Source organism: Barbus barbus (assembly GCF_936440315.1).
Source record: "Barbus barbus genome assembly, chromosome: 17".
Taxonomy (NCBI): Eukaryota; Metazoa; Chordata; class Actinopteri; order Cypriniformes; family Cyprinidae; genus Barbus; species Barbus barbus.
In genome coordinates, this window is record NC_136745.1 from 4,479,254 (window position 1) to 4,501,055 (window position 21,802).

General features: G+C 36.2%; 1 protein-coding gene across 2 annotated transcripts in view; it reads left to right on the forward strand.

Moving 5' to 3' along the window:
* LOC306883745 (E3 ubiquitin-protein ligase NEURL1B-like) overlaps nt 1-21,644 on the forward strand; it is a 64,463-nt gene extending 42,819 nt beyond the window's left edge. The window contains exons 1-5 of one of the 2 annotated variants that reach the window (XM_079439193.1): nt 4,834-5,425; nt 13,380-13,946; nt 17,106-17,831; nt 18,804-18,926; nt 19,794-21,644. In XM_079439193.1, coding sequence (XP_079295319.1) covers nt 5,395-5,425; nt 13,380-13,946; nt 17,106-17,831; nt 18,804-18,926; nt 19,794-20,041 — 1,695 coding nt within the window. In that variant the 5' untranslated portion in view covers nt 4,834-5,394 and the 3' untranslated portion in view covers nt 20,042-21,644. Of the gene's footprint in view, nt 1-4,833; nt 5,426-13,379; nt 13,947-17,105; nt 17,832-18,803; nt 18,927-19,793 lie in introns of those variants that run through there. The other variant, XM_079439192.1, reaches the window with a different exon arrangement.
* Nucleotides 21,645-21,802: the final 158 nt, after the last annotated feature.

Here is a 21,802-nt window from a genome sequence, read left to right on the forward strand (position 1 = left end):
TTCTCAATTCCAGTCCTCGCGCCCCCCCCCCCCCCCCCCCCCTGCATATTCTGCATGTCTCTCTTAGTTAGCACACCTGATTCAGATAATCTGTTAGAAGTGAGCTCTGTGCATGAACTGTGTTCCGATTGACATGATCCCTACACAGTGTACACACTGAGCAGGGGAAATCCGTTGAAGTTTACTTCACTTTGGAACATTCATTCATGGATGCGCTGCGCAGCGTCTTCACACACAGACGAGTGGACATCATATACCTCTGTAAATAAATACAATTTAAATTCACGTCTCGCACACTTCAATGCACTTTGAATGAAACATATACGTTCGCTTCGAACTGGAATCATGGCGGAATATCCTGTGATGTCCACTTCGCAGGGCACTTAGAACAATATCAAAATAACAAAATCTATTATTCGAATAGAACAAACGTCTGAAGCGATAAGAGAAACATACAAAATGTGCAGAGCGGGGGGGCGCTAGGACTGGAATTGAGAACCGCTGTGTTAAGCCTTTTCATTGGGTCTTTAATAAATTTGCAAAAATAATCATAAAATAAAAAAAGTAACCAAAACGTATTACAAAACAAATTGTTTATAATAATAGTATGTATGTTCTGGCAGAAAATGCATGTCATAATGGCACAGCCAAGAGAAGAGAAGACATTGCATGCATGATTTTGTCAAGTCATGGCTATTGTATTTTGGATTCAATGAAATTCAATGGATTCAATGAAAGCATTAGGCCCACTTAGACAGTGGTTATGACTCATTTTGTTATTAAATCTGTGAGTTTGGATTTGGACAAGATTCCCCGGCTGCTCAGACAACCACATGCAGTCCTCCCAGTTGGCCATCTGCTTAGCATTTCAGTGTCTTTGAAACTTGATGGGAATTAGAATACTGCTAATGTAACACTTTGCAGTCCAAGGACTAGTCACTCAACCGCATTGTAGCGATTTTGATGCCATAGTCCAAGTCTTACCACATAGTGTGACAGCATCCTCTCTCAAAGAACATTATGCTTCTACTCTGACAAAAAAACTGTCTGGTGGTAGCTTTGGTACATGTGCAGTTTTCCTGCACATTTAAACGTATTCTTAATGCTGGTACAAATTTAGTCTTCTCCAAAAAACGCACCATGAAGAAATGTTTTTTCATGCATATCCTTTTTGTCAAGTCACATTGCCCTGATTGCCATCCCTGACCATGCCGATGGCTGCCAGCGTTACATGAAATCAGACTGACAGATTTGTGCTGATTGTTCCCAGAGAAGATGGGATACTGAAAATAATGTTCAGAAAAAGGTTTGTATATTGAGGTGCTGTTAAGACCATTACATTATCAAAGAACAGTATGACTGAACAGTCTAGTGCGAGTTTAAGCACTTTAAAAAAGCACTCTTATAATTAGTGAAGCTGTCTGTACACTGTTTTGATGACTGAATCTCTTACTCTTACTTAAAGTACATCTGTACTTTATTGATGATGTGAGAATTTGCAGGTGTGCGGAATTCAGTCAGTAAGTGCTCGCACTGATCAAAACGCTGGTATTTCAGCGATGACTCTTCTGAATGCTTCTGACTGAACACTTCATTCACTCAACAGTCGTGTGCGATTGGTTATAATGTGCAACGCTGTAAAAACGCATGAAAATAAATATGATGCAACATGAGCAGATCTAAATTTAATGCCGCAATCAACTATTTTTATTTTATTTTAATTTTATTTGTGACAGCCGTAATGGATTTAGTTTAACTGTGCAGGAGCAATTTGTCCCAAACTCCTGTTGAATTCTGACCCATTGTAAGGCCTTACACAGGACGATGGTGTATCAAACCCAAGTGCAGTGTATTCCAAAGAGAGAAAATCCAAAACCAAACTAGTGATGAGTGTTTCAAAGTACTACTTCAAACTCTTTGCAAATCATTTTTGAACCAATCTTTTGGAGTGCATATAAAACTGGCAAAGTCATGTGATTTCAGTAAATGAGGCTTCATTATGTCATAACTGTTTTGAAATGTTTCAAAATTTCAATAGCTCACTGCCGAACCCATCAATCATGCAGGGTCACCCCCCATTGGTCAACTTGTGTCTATGGTTTTTACCTGATATGTTTTTTTTTTGTTTTACCTGTTTGTTTTTATAAATTTGTTGAAATTTGATTTAGCTATTTGTATAATTAAAAGGGACAATAGTAGTTAATAGTCTCTAATTGGCCTGTTTAGCTCAGCCATCCATAGAACAAGCAAAGCAAGCACTGATTGATAAAAGACCATATACAAACACAGACACTTAATATTTAATAGTATTAGAACAGATGATTAATTTCATTTGATAGATTATACTTTCAATAAAACATTTGCAATAAGTTTGTAAAAGCACAAATTTTATGCATTTTGATCTTTTGCTGCACCTCTGACCAGCAAGCGTAACCAGCATAGTTTGGTGTTTTTTTAAGTACAAAGAAACAGGTTCAATTGACCGTTGGCAAAGAGTTTGATTGACAGGCGATCTGACCAATCATAACGCCAAATCTGACATTTTGCCCGACAAACAAATCAGACACGAGAGTGGAATTAACTTCGGTGGAATTAAACTTTTTAAAAATGTTGTATTGACATCTTTCCATGGTTGAAATAAAATGTTCATGACATGTTTATTTCATGCTTTAAGAAAATATGAAAAGACGATTGGTTTATGTGCCGCTTGAATTGTGGAAAAACAGCTATCTATCGCACTAATAATGCCTAAACATAGCACCTAACTAATTTGAGGCAGTCAGGTGGTACAAGTTGTAGCTCTCAGAAAATTCCCAATTCACAAGCTACAAGCACATGAAATTTTTTTACAAGTTTGTATCTCGTAAAATCAGTAATTACAATATAGCAAAAATACCAGATAATACCAGAATACCAGATTCAAATGCCAGATTAGGGTAATCCATGACAAAAACAACCAATGACAAAACTAAACTAAACAAGATAACAAGACAAAGAAAATCAAAGAAATCATGACATGTAAATCAAAGGAACCACAAGATCACATGAGGGGAACTTCAAAGTTAAAAGACCTAAACAGAACCCAAAACAGATGTAACAGTATTTTTTAGGGGGAGAAAAAAACTGTTAAATGACAACATTATGAATAATAAGAATTAAAAAATCAGGTATGCAACACAATGAAAGAAATGTTAAATTTCTTGACAATAATCTTAATTTATTATTTTTAATCTTAATCTTCCTACTAATTGTAATTTTATATATTATGTAATTTCACATAATATAGTATTTGTTTTATATTTGCCCACAGGAGCTGATGGCATGCATTCCATTGCAAGATATCATTCTATCCCAGACAAAGAGCTTTTATGCTTTTATTCATGTGATGTTTGTTTACAGTGCAAGTTTCCGCCTCAAGCATTCTTCCTGTGTTAACCACAGTTATTGCCGCCTTTCCTTCTAGAACCATTACAAATGCTTCAGAATTTAATTGTGCATTAGCCCTGCCTTAGTTTACATATACTGTGTGCATAACAGGAGGGTCACCATTTCTATCTGGTACAGAGGAATAAATTGGTATAAATATATTAAAATGCACTTTACCAAGAATCTGCTGCAGTTATATTACAATTTAATGGCTTTAATATGAAAGAATATTGCAAGATTGCTTTGTTATATGGGTATATCTAAAACCATTATTTTTTCTTGAAAATAGCTAATGCATTAATAATCCCATGGTCTTTGACGTCCACAAATGCCCTTTTTTTGTCCCAAATGGACTACGTCATAAAATTCTTACCCTATCAACCATAGGTAAAACTTTCTGGGTATCTTGAAATTATTTTATATGCATGGATATGGAATGACCATGGGCCTTGTTACTGTCTGAATTTTCACACTAGGTGACATACTGTGCATAATATGAACATAACCTGTCTTGAGAAGATCTGGGGCAGATTTAATAGCCGTTGGCCTGCGGCCGGCAATCATGGGCTAGGTCTGTTTGGACAAGGCTCCTCAGAGACAGCTACAGCTCACAAGACAGGAAACAGCTTGCATGGATCCCAGCGGTCAAGGTTGTGAGGAGATAGGATGGGGGTTGGGGTAGAGAGGGGATTTCCTCGTAAGGGGTTTGTGTCATTTTCAAAAATACCCACAACTATGCTGCCGCCATGAAACATTTAGGTACTAATCTGTTTTTCATATTTTTTATGTCTTTTAAGTGTTTTACTATGTGCTGGCCTGTTTGCTATTGTATGTTGAAAAATGCAAAGTTTATATTACATTTGAATATCCATTTGAAAAAGGGAATTATAAAAGACAAATTTCATTTAGAGCGAGGTAATTTATATAAAATAAGCTGTATTTCAAAAATAACTGATATCTAGTAATATTTAAATTTTAACATTTTTAAAGCTTATATAGCTAATATAATAATAATTAAATTAGCTTGACCCACAAATACAGATATTTATTTACTTCAAATTAGTTGAGTTAGATACACCACACTTATATATAAAAAAAGTACCATGACGGTAGGCTACTATGATTTTTGGACATATCCAATCAAAGGTAGTAGCCTATATGTTCGTTGACGTTCCTGTACATTTCCTGATATATAATAAATCATATCAGTACCGAGATATGTAACATTACTTTGTTGCGTTTTGTTGAGTCTTGGCTCAATAAGAGGCACGCGTTTTGCCATGGTGTCGCGTCTCGCGCCACGAGCGTTGCGTTTTAAGACAGGCTTATGAAGTTAAAAATAATTCCATTTTAAAAAAGACTCGCGTGACCAGCTGTTCTTGAACACAAAACGCGTCATGTGTGAATGTTCTCTACAAGCTGGAAGAATCGGCGTCGCGTCGGTCACACAGGACGCATCTGTGATATGTACACATGCGCCATTGAGTTGCGTCTAGCTGTTTTTATCAGGGTTTTGCACCACCAGCGTTGCGTTTTAAGATGCGTGTCAAGTTAAAAATAGTTTAGCTTTTAAAACGCTTCTTGAGCTCCCCTCATTAACTGTTACATTTTGCCGCGAGCTTTTTTTTTTAAACGCAAGGCTTTACAAATCGACGTGCGCGCTTACAGTGCATCCAGTTTTGTTGATTATAACGACAGCGTTGTAGTTGGTCGCGTCGCGTCCAGTGTAGATGGGTTGATCAGGCGTGGGGAGGGTTTGGCTGGCCAATGCGCCAATAGACGCCAATGGCTTGAAAAGCCGCTTCTGTGTGCATGATAGTATGAAGACGCTGCGAGTCTCAGACGCGTAGAGATTTCACACAGCTGCGATTACGAAAATATTCCGTATATCTGATAATAAATGGACAGACCAGGAGCAGAAGCATTCGCGATCCACTTGTCACCAAGGGAGAGCAATTATTGGAAATAATGGGGAATACAACACCCAAACCACTAATAGGTAGGTGATGGCTTGGTTGGCCGTTGGTTGTGACAGAAATCAAAGCATTTTTGTATGCTTTAATGTGGATAGAGATGTGTAATGTCTTGATTTCTTGTGCAAATATAACGCATGTATACTAGCTTCTGAACTATATATTGGGATAACAGTGCGCGCTGCGTAGGAGTGAGAAGATGACGGGTGATGTTCAAGTTATTCAAAGACCCTGCAAATGTGTCATTGCTTAAAGCTGTCTAATTCATTAAGCAACATCACCCTTTATGTTTTAAGTTTCTTTCTTTCTTTCTTTTTTGGATGTTGCATGGCGATTCATACAAAATTGTGAATATTTGGAAAGGTGGTCATGAATGTTGTAAACCTTCTTGTTATAAATATTTTTTATTTGTCTGTATTTAAACGTTAAACAAAGATGTTCTCTAGTAACAGATGGATGATTTATTATTCTGTATTAAAGAGACCACAAGAGTTGATGATAAACTGTACAGAATTCCCCATCCATGAGAAAAGCTCTGTTTCTTTCTGCTGAATTCTAATATGTTCTACACTCTCCTCCATCACCTACATTGAATGTACACAGAGTGTGCCTCAGGCATACCTTATGGACACAGTTTCCATTTAAAGCCTACATTTTTCCGACTAGATCAGTGTAAGTTCAAATAATTGCTTTTAATGGCATATAAAGTGAGCTTTATCTGTCTGTGGTTAAAGTAGGCTATATGCGCAGTCAAAAGTCTGAGGGGATATTGGCAATTTGGAAGATATTTTTTTATATCTTGGAAATAAACTCTGAGAGTTTTGACCATTTTAAAAACAAAGGTAATTTTTTGAGGTAAACTGAATAAAGAAATATTTCAGATTATAGTTCAATAATCAAATACGAGAATTAGTGACACTGATCATGTGAAGTGCTTTGTAAGACTGTAAAATGTTCTTGCTCCATTAAAGCACAAGATGGTCATTGTCAAACCAAATGTTAAGACATTCCTACATTCGTGTCAATTTTTCACTCATCTTGTGCAAATGTGTAATTAAAATGTATCAATAAATGAATAAAAAAGAATTTTCATGACCGGTCTCAGAATTTTGGACCCTGCTGTAGGAAATTTTGACACTGACCTGACTATAAATAGGTTTAATGAGATATGTAATTAGCCGATTCCACACTATCAGTAAAGTTAATCACATGGTCAGCACATAAAAGCTTACAGTGTGCATGTAAATCAAAAGGTTAGGAATGACTCACGATGTGTTTCAGTGGCACTGCTGGAGTTCTGCTTCTCATTGACCCCAAAAGAATATTCTTTGTTTCCATATTCACAAATAAAGCTCTATCTGGTATCCATTATTTCCCATTGTGTGCTCATTCCCCACCCTCTTGTAAGTTCTGCTAAGAGCAGTTGCTTTAACTCTAATACTGGAACGCTGAAGAACTTTTGCACCCACACACCACAATGAACTGTATGTTGACTGTAAAATGGTCTATTGATGAATAATTTACTTATAGCCAAATGTGAACTTGTGTTTTAAATATGTATGGCTTGGCATGCCGTACAAAGCTGATTTCCAGTTTAACTCTGAAACGCAGCATTATTGGGTGTGTGGAACACAATGCTGGATCAGGTCACAGTACATTTTTTTGTAAACACGTGAATGTATTCATCTTGGTGTTTTCATAACTTTTTTCATTTTGGCAATTTTGGAAATATTAGATGCTGTTGCCTGACTGGCTGAATCATATTGGTATTTGTGTACATATCATAGAAAATGAAAGACAGGAAATTCAAGATAAAACCTGCTGACATTTTACCTAGCATGGATCACGCATCTGTAAAATCTGAGCCCTGATTTGACTGTACCAGAGTTAGCACTTGAACTTAAATTCAGAGTAACTTTTTGGCTTTTCAGTCAAAAAATTATTTGTATATTTATCTTGCATAAGATTTATGAGATGGTGCAGTTGTGCTTGACCTAATGTAAAGTTGTACAATTTGGCCTGAAAATATTACAAGCTATGTACATCTATACAAACACAAAAATTAGCCCATACGCAGTTCTGTCATACTAATTTGTAGCAAGACATGGCTAATGTAGACATACAGTTTTTAAATTCTGAAATTCTGAAATTTCTTAACATTTATCACAGTATTCTTAATCGAATTATGCATGATGCTAATTTGTTTCGCAAAGCAAACTAAAAGTCAAGTGATATGGTTTTTAAAATAAATGTTTAGGTCGGAGCCAATAGTCTTGTGGTAAGCGCTTTGACATGTAACTGTGCTTCCTTGTTTGTCCATATTTTTTTCGGATCCTTGTTCCCCTCTATCTATCTTAGAGATAGTTAAGGTCAATGAATCAGCCACATATGCATTGACAAACTGCAACATGAAATCCAGGCTCAATGGAAAAATGTGTCTCCACCTACATCTTTTAACCTGTACATACAATTTACAGCAGTTTCCAGCTAAAATGACACCAGCCATTAGGTGGTAGTAGTGATTTTGTCTGTGCCAAAAAATAAGAATATATTCAAAAGTAAGACTATATGTTTTCAGTGAATTTTCAAAAAGTTTGCTTTGCCTGAGAAAACATGAAAGACGTGAGGCGAGCAGTTCTCAGACAGTTTTTCTTGAGCATGAAATCACATGCAAGCAAACCAATGAGGACACAGAACAATAATAACGATTCACAAAAACAGAGTGTAGGTGCCAAAGCTGCTGTATCCACTCACTCCAACCCCTAAATAACTGGTACAGATTTGCAGAAAATTACAGTTGTTTGGGAAAAAAGAATTTAAGGACAGTTACATATGTATTCCCAACATTTTCTTATGTTAGCTTTATGTTGTGCCTCAGATGACAAAGGAATTCATAGTAATGCTAATATTTAGCAAATCAGGGTAATGCACGCCCCTGATATGTAGCCACTAATTAGTGCTGTCAAACCATTCAAATTTTTAATCTAATTTTATATGATGTTGATTAATCAAATTCATTGCAAACTAATCAAACATCAATTTGGGCTGAGATATTACTCCCCAAAAGATAATTTAAAGTCGTAATTGTGTTAAATGAGAAAATAATAGACGTTACAAAAAAATAGTTTTAAAAATTAGTATTTTCTTTCAACCTGGAACTTACACATAAACATTTAAGGCTACAATGTGGCCATGACATTGTTTTTTGAAGCTGCATCTGAAGTGGCATTTAAATAGGATAGAATGGGGGAAGATGCCCCTCTTAAGAAAAATGTGGATTAACTTTCAAATTGTAACATTTTTAGATAAAAGATTAACATGTGCACAATGATAATGATGAATCAGCCAAAGTGTATTTATAGGAAATAAATAGAAACATTTGCTAATATGGTTGTTTAAACACAACATGTAAAATAATATAAAGTAACATTTATATATTTTTAAAGGGGCATTCATGTAAATACTGACATAAACTATTTTATTAAAAATTTTATTTAGACGATTTTATTGAATAATTGAATAACCAGTGACAAAGCAAAAATATTAATTTGAAAGGTAAAATTATTCTATGACTTATATACAAGCATAAGAATATTTGCAGATTTAACTGTCCATATTTTCATTGAAATATCAACACTATGCAAATGTAATGATTTCACTAAGTTTTCATGAAAGCAAAGATGTCTGAAATTCATGAAAATGTTAAATAAACCCACAAATTACATTTAGTATCACATTTTGAAATAATAACACTAATAACAACATGCCACTTTGGGCCTTCTGTGCCAATTTATTTTTACATCACAAATCTAAAAACATTGTGTCCAAATTTCCCTCATTAACAAATAGACACAAAAAACTTTTTTTAACATATATAACGTTTTTTAACATATATAACGTATTATTTAACATAATACAGTGTCATAGATCACTATTTTCCAGAGACGGTTTCGACTGACTAAATATCACAAATGTTGATATTCAGATGAAATGACAAAATTAAAACTTGCGTAGCTTACTCGTGATTACTGGTTTTAAATGTGCATTAATGCTTTGTTTTTTTGTTTTTGTTTTTTTGAATATTGAAATTGAATATTGCAGTATGTAATTTAAAAAATAAATAAATATAGTCTAAATATGAAGACCAGTAGGTGGCGACAACTCATTGTCTTAAAGTAAGTCATTCACAGCAGTGTTTTGTTAATTAAATCGACGTTTTGGAAACACAGCTGTGTGTTTCTTGGAAATCCACAACAGTTCTGATGTGGTTTTGTTTAGAAGCATTTTCTTTGGTGAAATTGAGCAAAAACAGACAATACTTGGCAATATTGTATTAAAAATGTAACAATATTAATTAATTAATTGAACTGTTGTATAAAATAAACATCACAATATCACATCGCACAGTCATCATGTATCATGTTTGTCAGCTACTGCATGCAATGCATTATCGTGTTAAATCGACAGCCCTACTAATATATGTATCACAAAAACTGCTTCTGATGTAGTAAACTTGCTCTGTAGCTCACCTGATACAGCATTACACTTGTGATGCAGAGCTTGAAACGCTAGTAACAATCCTTTGAGCACAAAAACTCATAAAGGACAACGAAAATGTCATGTTTACTTGAGTTTTTATCTTACATTTCCTTTTGTTAACAGGTTAGGTTTAGTATAGGGCTCGGTGTAGGTAGTACATTATTTTCAAACATGATAAAGCATTTACCTTTTAGTGTCATTCGCTGGACGTTTCATTTACATGATAAATATAGCAACCAAAATAATAAAATGTTGTCAGATTCACATTCATCTGTTTCGGATAAAACTGAATATGCTTTTAGCGCCACTCACAGATATTTCACTTTGAAAGTGTTATGAAATGTGCAAGTAGACAAAACAATAATTTTGAGGAAATGTAGGTAGAGGCATGTTTTTCCCCTGAATGAGGAATAAGGATTGGCAATGTGGGATTTATTAATTTGAGGTATTATTTATCCAATTCAAATCATTATGAAGGTGTTTCACTCATTTTTTCATTTAAAAATAATCTTTATCTCTGTCTTCAAATCTTTTATCATTTCCACCGGCCTATGATATACTGTTTGTTTGTAACACTTATAGCATAGACAGAGCTATAGACTCTCTTATGTGTGTGTGTGTGTGTGTGCTAGGAGATAGGAGTCAAGGGGCTGGACAGTGGCATTGTCATTATCCACAGTTCTGATTGGATAATGTAGGCCTATATTTGGAAGCCACGAAAACCACGCTCTGCTTCACAAGTGGCGTTTATGGCTCTCATCTCTCTTAAGCCTATACGCAAATCAGTGGAGAGCTCTTTTAATCACAGCCTGTGAGAAGGTGACTTGTATTTTATGACTCTGCCTTAGATCTGTTGATGAAAAACACTTCAAACCTGCCATATTAGCCCATCCAGAAACTGCAGTTTAATGCAGCTTATCGCTATGAAATGTTAAGTGGAAGGAGAGACTAAATGGAAAGTACTTATATACTATATGTTTCTATATTTTTATCTGTATTCTGTCACATCCGCAAAATTTTGTCATTTCTGTCAAGAAAGTTGAAGCATGTAATGTCTTTTTTTTGCGACATCTCTGTTGAATGCAGTGCTTTTATTTTACTGAAAGGCAATGAAAATCATAATCATAATGACAGTGTGCTGCGTACATCCTCAATTTTCAGGAAGAATTCTATTAACTGTGACACAAACTCACAAAATACAACAACAGATGCTACAAATGTTTCACTGGTTTGTTTTATGGCAGCATTATGTTTTAAATGCATTTAGATATAATGCTTAACTTGGTAAATGTGGCATGGAACATTTCACTGTTTGTACAAAGAGCTAATCGGTGCTTGAACAGTATAGTTCAGGCAGAGTTAAAAGCAAAGTACAGTTAATCAAATTATATCAAAATATGTATATGGACCACAAAACCAGTCAGGGTATATTTGTAGCAATCGCCAACAATACATTGTTTGGGTAAAAATTATCGATTTTTCTTTTATGCCAAAAATCATTAGGATATTAAGTAAAGATCATGTTCCATGAAGATCATTTGTAAATTTCCTACCACAAATAGGGGTAGGGTGGGGGAAAACGCCCCCCCCCCTTAAGGATTGTGCACATTTTTTTCTGTGAAACAAAAGTTAAAGTTATCATTGTTTTAATGACAGTGACATAAATTATAAACCAAGCATGAACAATTTGTTTTCATGTTATTAGATTTTTAACAAAAATAAAAATTTGTGCCAAGGGGGTGTATTACCCCACCTATATGGTGCAAAATGCCCCCCAGTCTGACAAAGCAATTTGCTTTAAACCTTTACAGCAAAATCAGAGTACAGGCAGCTTTAGCTTAAAATTAAAAAATAATATAATCAATAATTATGAATTACAAAATTATAATAGCCTATTTCAAAAATAAAATTGCTAGCTGATGCTAACTGGCTAGCTAATTAGCTACCTGATGCTAACTTGAGGTAATTTTTAAATATAATGTTCAAATATTTTTATTTAACCAACTATTTAGAATACATCTGATGGAAAAACAAAGGATTTGATGTTCAGAACAGAATAACTACAGTAATTGCGTATTGCCCCTGGGGGCGTTTTACCTCACCTGCCTGGGTGTGTTTTACACAACAGTCTATGTTTGATAAAAAAAATGATGTCATTCTGAAAATATAATGATATTTTTATTAAATAGCACCTACTCCCTATCTACAGGCCCTACTGTTCTCATATCATATATATCTGTGTTGTTCTACAAAACAACAAGCTTTCAAACACTTTTTTTCTTACTGCTGAAAATTAGATCACAATAGATTACTGTGAAATACGTTTTTTTTGGTACATCACCAGTGTAAGCTTCATGGTGAAAACTTCTACATCACTGTTGTCAACGTAGTCCCTGTTTCCCCCCACTCTACCCTATATCAAAACTACATTTTTGATTAGTAATATGCATTGCTAAGAACATTCATTTGGACGACTTCAAAGGTGATTTTCTCTATTTTTCTCAATTTTTTGCACCCCCAGATTCCAGATTTTCATGTAATGTAATGTAATACCAGATTTTCAAATCTGGAATCTCTGCCATGTACATAAGGAAATATAAAGGATATGCATAATTGTCATGCCAATAAATTGTCACTGTGCAAAAAAATCTTTATGCTTCTAAAATGGTCTTCATTTTCTTTATGTAAAACATAACATAACCCACACATTTCTTTGAAAGATTCATCAAATGTCATCATTATTAGGCACAGATTTATACTTGGATTAAGTATTTGATTTTGCACTTGTAAAGTGCTATGTAAGACATCCAGTTTTTGTTCTACTTTGATTCAAAAGTATGTGGAGTGAATTATGAGAGTACTTTCAACACTGTCATCATCATACTCCTTAGTGCTGCTGTTTAAATGCCATAGTTTCCTGGAATAGTGCCCTTGAGAGATGCCTATAGTGAAAACCAGTGCACTTATACATTTCACTACATAGACTAAACAACAATACAAAACAAAAAGGTTATACAATGGAATCCAAAATTTTATACCACTAGTACAAATGTTCTTATTTATTATTACATTGTCTTTTCAAAGTATCATTTCAGTAATTTTAGTGTAAAAGTTTAATAATAATAAAAAAAAAGGAATTAGAATTATGGAGTTTCAAAGTGATTTTTCAGAATCCTACAACTGTTTATTTTCAGTTAAAAAAAACAAAATCTTGCATTTTCAGTATAGTCTTTTAAAGTATTTATTTAAAACGTATATGTGCATTTGGTAGATTTATAGAATGCTAATTTTTTTATGATAAAATAGTATTTTTATGTTATTGTAGGTGTCTAATAAGAAATAAATGTATACTTAAATTATATTTGCCATTTGTGTGTATTACATGTATGTTGTGGCTTTTTACATGTTTCTAATTTGCTCTTAATGCTTTCATTCAAACAGACAGCAGCCTGCAGCATCGCCCAGTGGCCAGTCGGCAGTACTGCACTGTGTCCAACAGTGGAGTGGAGCGTCGCACCTCTGCCCCTCCAATCAGTATTGAGTCTCCTCGTTTTCACCCCCACGCCAAAGGCAAAAATATCCGACTGGATGCACAACTGCGCCGGGCTACCCGGAAGAACAGTTTCTGCAATGGCATCACCTTCAGCCAGCGTCCTGTGCGTTTGTATGAGAAGGTGCGGTTGCGCCTCTCAGGTGTCCACACAGGCTGGAGCGGAGCTCTACGTTTTGGTTTCACCAGCTTAGACCCTAGTGAGCTTGCCTTAGCTGACATCCCCAAATATGCTTGCCCCGACCTGGTGACTCGGCCAGGATATTGGGCCAAAGCCATGCCTGAGAGGCTGGCCATGCGGGAAAATGTTGTGGCCTTCTGGGCTGACCGACACGGCCGGGTCTTCTACAGCATCAATGATGGCGAGCCCATCCTCTTCCACTGCGGTCTAAGTGTTGGCTGCCCGCTCTGGGCAATCATAGACATCTATGGAATCACACAAGAAATTACATTACTGGGTAGGTATTCAGATAATCTAACTCGCTTCTGAAAATGAATTCTTTCATTCATAATGTTGCTGGAAATATCAGCTGGTAATGGGAGAATTGTAGCTATCAGTGGGTTTGTTACCACACCAGTGGTTCTCTACATAGTATCAAAAAGTACAAAAAATGTCTATAAAATCAAACACTGACACACATATTAACATGAAATACAGTGGTGTGAAAAAGTGTTGGCCCCCTTCCTGATTTGTTATTTTTTTGCATGTTTGTCACACTTTAATGTTTCAGATCATAAAACAAATTTAAATATTAATCAAAGATAACACAAGTAAACACAACATGCAGTTTTTGAATGAAGTTTTTTATTATGAAGGGAAAACAAAATCCAAACCCACATGGCCCTGTGTGAAAAAGTGCTTGTCCCCTAAACCTAATAACTGGTCGGGCCACCCTTAGCAGCAACAACTGCAATCAAGCGTTTGTATTTGTATCTATGCCATTGTATATAAGTTGTTTTGTGAAAGGTACTAAAGGCACAGTTTATGAAAGCACTGGGTGCAAATGTAATTTAATTAACTCTTTTTACACAGAACAATAGTCACCATCTAGCCACGACTATTACAAGCACATCTGTGGTAAAGTGTTGTTCAGTGTCAACCCTGGCTTTAGAACTAGCATCAGATATATAGTTAGATAACTGCCATTTCAAGAGCTTTGAAAGCCTACAGCTTTGCTGGAACTACTTCTAGGAGGCCGCACACAGAAGGGCTGAATGCCAGAGGAATGTCTCAACTGAGGTGCTGTAATTCACTTCTCACCTGGATTGACAGCTCTGAAATGTGCCAGTCAAATGAGTCTCAACAGCCTCAGAATTAGAGGACTAAATACAAACCACAAGTTCAGTATACTGGACATCAGTGTCTGTTCTTAGTTACAAAAAATGTATGGGAGTACACTTTATGCATAATTACTAATGAGATTTTATACACAGATTTTATAATTAAACACTAACACTAAACATCCTAAATCTGACATCCTAAATCTGAGAATGGGAGTCAGTAAACTGTCCCTGCTTCCTGTTCTATCTTTCTTTCGTGCTCCATTTCTCCATTGCTGAAGGATTTTGTTTGCCTTCTGTCTGGCAAGATCATTGACCATGTTTGGTCAGGGCTGCTGCGTGTTCCTGAAGAAAGCGTCCCTGCCTACCTGAAAAGCTTACTGAACCCAGACCTATAGAGATGTTTTGCCTGTGTCGTCAGTTTTGTTGGCTTACAAAGAAAGAGTTACAGGCAGAAAGATTTTTTGATCTGTGATGGGAAATCATTTAATGAAACATTACACTTGTCTATGAACCATATTAAACCATCTTAAGCAGTGGTTCTCAATCTTTTTCAAGTGACGGACCACCTTAACATTATAATAAAATAATGGCCCACCATGCACCCCAAATCTGGGAGAAACTGCATGCTACCTCAAAAAAAAAAATCCCCAAAGTTTTAAAATGATCTTTAGTTTATTCCCTATAACCTAAAACATCCAGTCCATAATTTTGATAGTTACATTTAGTTAATGAACCATAATGACACTGGCAATGAAGTTGGAGAATACACTTAATGTTAACACAATCAGAAAATTCATTGTTATTAATAGATTATTCAGTCGATTGATTTGATATTTTTTTGTCTATAATAATTCTAAAAGAAATCAGTTTGTTTGTTTGTTTTTTCAGTCAACCTGCAGACCACTTCATGGACCACCAATGGTTTGCACTACAGTTTGAGAATCGCTGATCGATTTTTGGCTTGCCATGTGAACATAGCCTAATTTCCCAATGATTTTATGCTCAAATCAGTTTTGCAGTGGTTGTTCACGAACTTTTAAATGTGACCCACACTGCAGCTTGATTAAAGCAAAATAAGTGCATACTACAAATAAAAATCTCTAATTAATATACATTTTTTGTTTAAACTTTGAATTTAAATGTTTATGCTAAAATATTCTTTGAATCTCACTATAAAACAACATACAGTTTACACAGAAGAATAGTATATGAAAATATATGTCAAATATGTGGGTAAATCAAGTGCCCAATTTCATTGAATGTCAAGTTACATTGATGTACAAATCGGATGTATTCCTGTTGACACTAAAATTTGGTCACACATTTACTTACGTATTACATGAAAGTGGGCCAGATGAGACTGCACTGCTTATAACAAAGAACAGACTATAGACCAGAAGTGGTTCATTTTCAAGTGTCACAAGGGGCTATGTTGAGTTCAGAATCTCTGTGAATGCAGTATTATCTGATCTGAGCTTAAAATATGTTGATACATTTCAACTCATGTGAACAGAGTATGTGACCATCTGACTGAATATGATGTATTCAGATCAAGTGTGATATAAGAATTATCTTCTTTTTTTTTTTTTTTTTCTTTATTCTAAATATCTGCTACTTCTGTAGAATAGATAGTCAGAAGGCAGAAATAATTATTTACATCGGTTGCATCCGAAAGTTGAAAAATGCTGCCTTTGCAGGCAGTATTCAGAGGTAGGAAGGCAGTAAGGCACGTCAAAATGCAATGATCATGTGACATTCTGTCTACTGAGATACCTTGATTTGATCGATTTTTGAAGGCGGCTCAGATGTATCCTTTGTCCTTCGCTGCCTGATATCCCACAATCCTATGCATTCAATTCCAAGACAGTCGAGCTGAAAAATGAAAATAGTGTCTAAACGTTTCAGTTTGTGTAAATGTAAGTTTTAAAACTTTTTTATTTTCATTTCTAGTGAGAAATTAGTATTGTAGTAATTACATATTGGCATCAGGCTTAGGTTTTGTTGCTGCTTCTGAATTCTGATCAGAACACTATCTTAGCGCCTTACGTATAATATGTTCCCTCTAAAAGTAAAAGGTGGTCTTTTGTCCTACTGGGAGCTATTCATTCATCATTCATTGGTCACACCAAGGTCAATATATGAAGGGTAAATGCTTTTGCTGTAGGCAAAAACAAAAATGGCAGCTTCACAAACAAATTAAGAGTTCAGCTCCTGTTAAGGGGGCAAATTACAGATCCAGAGGTTGAAAAGAGTAAAAAATGCATAATTAGAGCAGAAGAAATTAAAGTGGATATTATTTTTAACGACTCACTGGTCTTCCTTCCTTCTCACAGAGAGCACATTTGCTGAGAGCGTGGGTACGAGCTGTCTGAGTAGTGCTCGACTCAGTGCCTATCTTCCCCAGAGCAACCACGACTCGGCCAACTACAGCAACAACCAGCTAGAGAGCAACCAGGCCGCTGCAGCAAAATTTGCCACGCTACAGCTCAGCAACTACAACCAGCTCATCCCCTGCTGCTCCACTTCCTCTACACCCTCTTCATCCACCTCCTTCAATGTACAAAGGGCCGCCCGTGGGCTCCCCACGCCCCTTGACGCTGACCTGCATTTTCATCCAGTGCGAGGCCCTGACGTGGTTCTCTCGAACGATCGCATGGTTGCATGTACGCACTTCCTGGACAGCAGCAGGACATTGATGTTCAGCGACAGGCCCATACGGGTGGGCGAGACGCTGTACGTGGAGGTGGGCCATCTGGGCTTGCCGTACTTTGGGGCTCTTCTCTTTGGTATGACCTCCTGTGATCCAGGCACCCTCAATGCTGGAGAGCTGCCAGCTGACCCAGAGGTGCTTCTGGACCGTAAGGAGTATTGGGTGGTCTACAGGGGTTTTCCTGTGCCAGCGGCAGGCGATGTGCTCAGCTTTACCTTTCTGGCCAATGGGGAGGTGCATCATGGGGTTAACGGAGGGGCTCGCGGTCGTCTCCTGTGTGTCGACTCCTCTCAGGTTCTGTGGGCCTTCTTCACACTGCATGGAGCCGTGAACCGGCTCAGAATATTAGGTAGGATTTAATAAAAAGTGATGATAAACGTATGTGAATTCAACAAATTGTTATTGCATGATATGTATCGATGTTCTTAACTACCAGTTAGAAGTTTGGAAACATCCATTCATTTTTTAACTTAAGTCATCAAAATTATGAATGAACACAAATGGAAGTATGAAAATTATGTAGTAACCTACATCATTCAAACCATATATTTAAGCTGCTTCTTTGTCTAGATTTCAGCTTTACCAACACTGTTCATTCTCTCAAGCAACCATTTTCTCTCAAAAAGTTCATGAAATCCCAAGAAACAAATTCAGTGTCCAAAACCTTTGACTGGTGCTATATATCTGATCATATAAAATTACTGTTAGGAAGGTCATTTATTTTACATTAGTTAATTTTTTCCTATTTTTAGTGCATCTGTAGATGATGCTTTTGCCAGTGTTCCAAAATAATTCCCCTTGAGTCCAATTATGAATCAGAGCAGCATGGCATACTGAAAAAAATAGTGAAACAAGTTTTACTGTTCCTCTTATTTTAATTCAAATGATTATATCAGATGAACACCATTACATCCTACACATCCTAACACCTACACCATTGGACAGTTCAGACACAGAATGTGGTTTTCCTGCCTGGAATGTCAAATGGAATACAGTATGTGGCCAACATTTATTTACGTCATAAGGCCATGCTATGTTGTGAGTATGGGGAGTGGCAAAAAAAACATAATCATGTTATATTGTGCTTTTTAGCATAACAGGAATGCTGTATTGACTAATCAGCATTCAGGATCCAAGTTGTGTTCAAATACAGCATAGCGTACATATAATGTAGTTTATCTATACATTCTTTAATATTTTGTTGAAAATCATTGTCATTGTCAGTTGAAGGTGACTGTCAGTGATTGTTGGCACAGACAAAGAAAGAAAGAAAGAAAGACACAGGTCCATTGTGGTAAATGATGTTCTTTTTGTCCACAAGGAACTGTTCAGGCCAACCCTCCCACCTCCCCATCAGTGTCTCAGGTTTCAACGTCTGATGATAGTGACTCTGATCTGGCTTTCACTGTCAACAGATCCTCATCCGCATCTGAGTCCTCTCTAGGTGAGTCTCAACAAGCTCGTTCATCAGCTTATATGGGGAAGTTGTGGCCTAATGGTTAGAGACTCGGACTCGTAATCCAAAGGTTGCGGGTTCGAGTCTCGGGCCGGCAGGAATTGTAGGTGGGGGGAGTGAATGTACAGCACTCCACCCTCAATACCACGACTGAGGTGCCCTTGAGCAAGGCCCCAAACCCCCAACTGCTCCCCGGGCGCCGCAGCATAAATGGATGCCCACTGCTCCGGGTGTGTGTTCACGGTGTGTGTGTGTTCACTGCTGTGTGTGTGTGCACGTTGGATGGGTTAAATGCAGAGCACGAAGTCCGAGTATGGGTCACCATACTTGGCTGAATGTCACTTCACTTCATATTCATTTCTGAACTGCTGGAAGAACCAAACACTAATGCTAATATCATGAAATGAAATTCATCCATGCGTGTTTCATTTTTAACATTTTGCATTTTTAATCAAAATACCATATCAATCTTGTAGTGAAATCTGTCAATAATCACAAAGTTTCACTTGATGGTATTGTGTAAATGGCACAATACAAAAGGAACGATCTGTTGCTACTTTTCATTTATTGCAAACTTAATAGAGCTGTACTAGTTTTTTATTTTTACTTCTAACATCCCATGCTAACATTTAAGGTTTTCATAACATGTTTTGCAAGCAAATTTTGAAAACATCAAGACATCACAGGCATCACATTCTGTAAAGTGTTAGTAATGGTGTTTGCTAAAGCACTACTATTACTATTGTTCTTACAGGGTTATTGTTTTTACATTCAGAAGACCTGTCTTGTACTATATATGAATTAGCCCCCCCCCCAAAGCAGGTTTATAATGCCGTTTCATGCGTTATCTTTCAGTGACAGCTCCCAGCTCTCCTCTCAGTCCACCTGTCTCACCAACTCTCTCGGCATCTGACGCAGCCCTGAGCAGCAAGAGCAGTGAGTGCACAGTGTGCTTTGATCAGGAGGTGGACACCGTCATCTATACGTGTGGACACATGTGTTTGTGTAATGACTGTGGACTGAGGCTCAAGAGACAGATCAACGCCTGCTGTCCGATCTGTCGGAGACCCATAAAGGACGTCATAAAAACCTACAGACCATGAACAGACTAAACATTTTCAATCAAATGATTCAGTGAAAAACTTTGGTAGCTGTGGTTTAATATCTGGACTAAACTTGTATTTAAGACCGTGTATGTAGCTTTGATTTGTGTAGCATTAAGCTCTTGTCCATATTTCTCTCACCTCATATGTTAAATGCAGATCATCTGAAGCTGGAGATGATTTATGGTTTGAGAATTAATCTCAGTTTTGATCAGATATTTCTAGTGCCTTTAACGTTGCAGCACCTAATGAATTAGACAATCATATCTGAGATGTATTGCATAGGTATGAATTAGCATTCAGAGGGACCTCAGATGCGAAGGAAAGAATGTTTTATTGTGTAAGTGAATAATACACAGGGCTACAAATATGATTTTATATGTTATTTTAAAGGAGTAAAAAGGTATTGTTTGGGATTGCGGTGGTAAATTGAAGAAAGATTTGCATTATGACAATTGAAGGGTTTGGAGATTTCTTGCACTTATAATTAGGGGTAAACTCAGCACTAAAAACACATCTGTCCCTCTGACTGAAGTGATTTCAGATGTGGATCTTGAAGACTGCATTTTAAGTAAGAACAAAAATATTTTGTTTATATAATAGAGTGATGTGGTATTGCATTGTATTTCATGTTTTGTTTTTTGAAGATCTTTGTTTGTTTGCTTTGGAATTTATGACATTGAATGTCGTTTTCTTCTTACCTTGACATTTTGTCCAATTAGCAGTATAAAATTAAACCACAAACAACAGATTTATTCTTTATCAGTAATCATTTTTCTTTCTTGACTATAAATGAAACAAAGGCTAGAAAACCACGAATACTGTTGCAAAATCACTGTAGAAATTGCCATCAATCCCAATGTAAATACAATCCAATGAGTATCACAGCTGTTCATCAGGGAACATTTTACTTTGGCAGTGGTGATGATGGGAGAAATGATTAACTATTTACTTAAATTCAAGTACTCATGTAATGGACCACATGCCCAATGTAACATGTAAAATATGCCAAATTTGTTTAGTTTGGTTGATACCAACCTATGATAAAATATATGGTTTTACAGTTGAGTTTGAGTTTCATATTATTGTCAATAAAACAGCCACAGTTCTGAAGGTTATACACCAATATATTTGTTAATATAAATAATGAAGTTTTGATTTCCTTTTGCATTTCCTACAATGGGAAACTGGAAATTCCCTACAAAGGGAAGTGGAGGGGCATTATCCTGCTGAGTTGATCACTAACCCTAACCAAACACACTCTAACAAGATAATTATTTGAGTTACAAATGACAGACAGTTGTGTTTAATTGGGGTTGAAACTAACGTCTGCAGGACACTGACCCTCCAGCACTGGAGTTGAAAAGCCTCGTCCAGAGCTCTCAGATATCAAACACATTTAGATTTATTATTTTGAATTTATTCAGAAATTAATGTTGTGTGACCATTTGCATAATCATTGTTGCCCTCTATTGGTAACAGATATATTTAAAAAGTGATTATCCATACCACAGCCTCTTTATTTCAAGTTAAAAGTTCAAACATCTGTGACCTTTTCCTAATTGTATACTTAGAAGCTAATAAAATAGCCTATGTAAACATGTTTTGATTAATACTTAACGAATCTCTGAAACATCTTCGAGCAACATCTTAATGCATAAAACATTAACATTAAAGCCAAAGAAATAAATGAAACTAAAACATGGTCTCCGGTGCTTTTCAGTTAAAAACAGTAAATAGATCAGTCACATCATACAATTG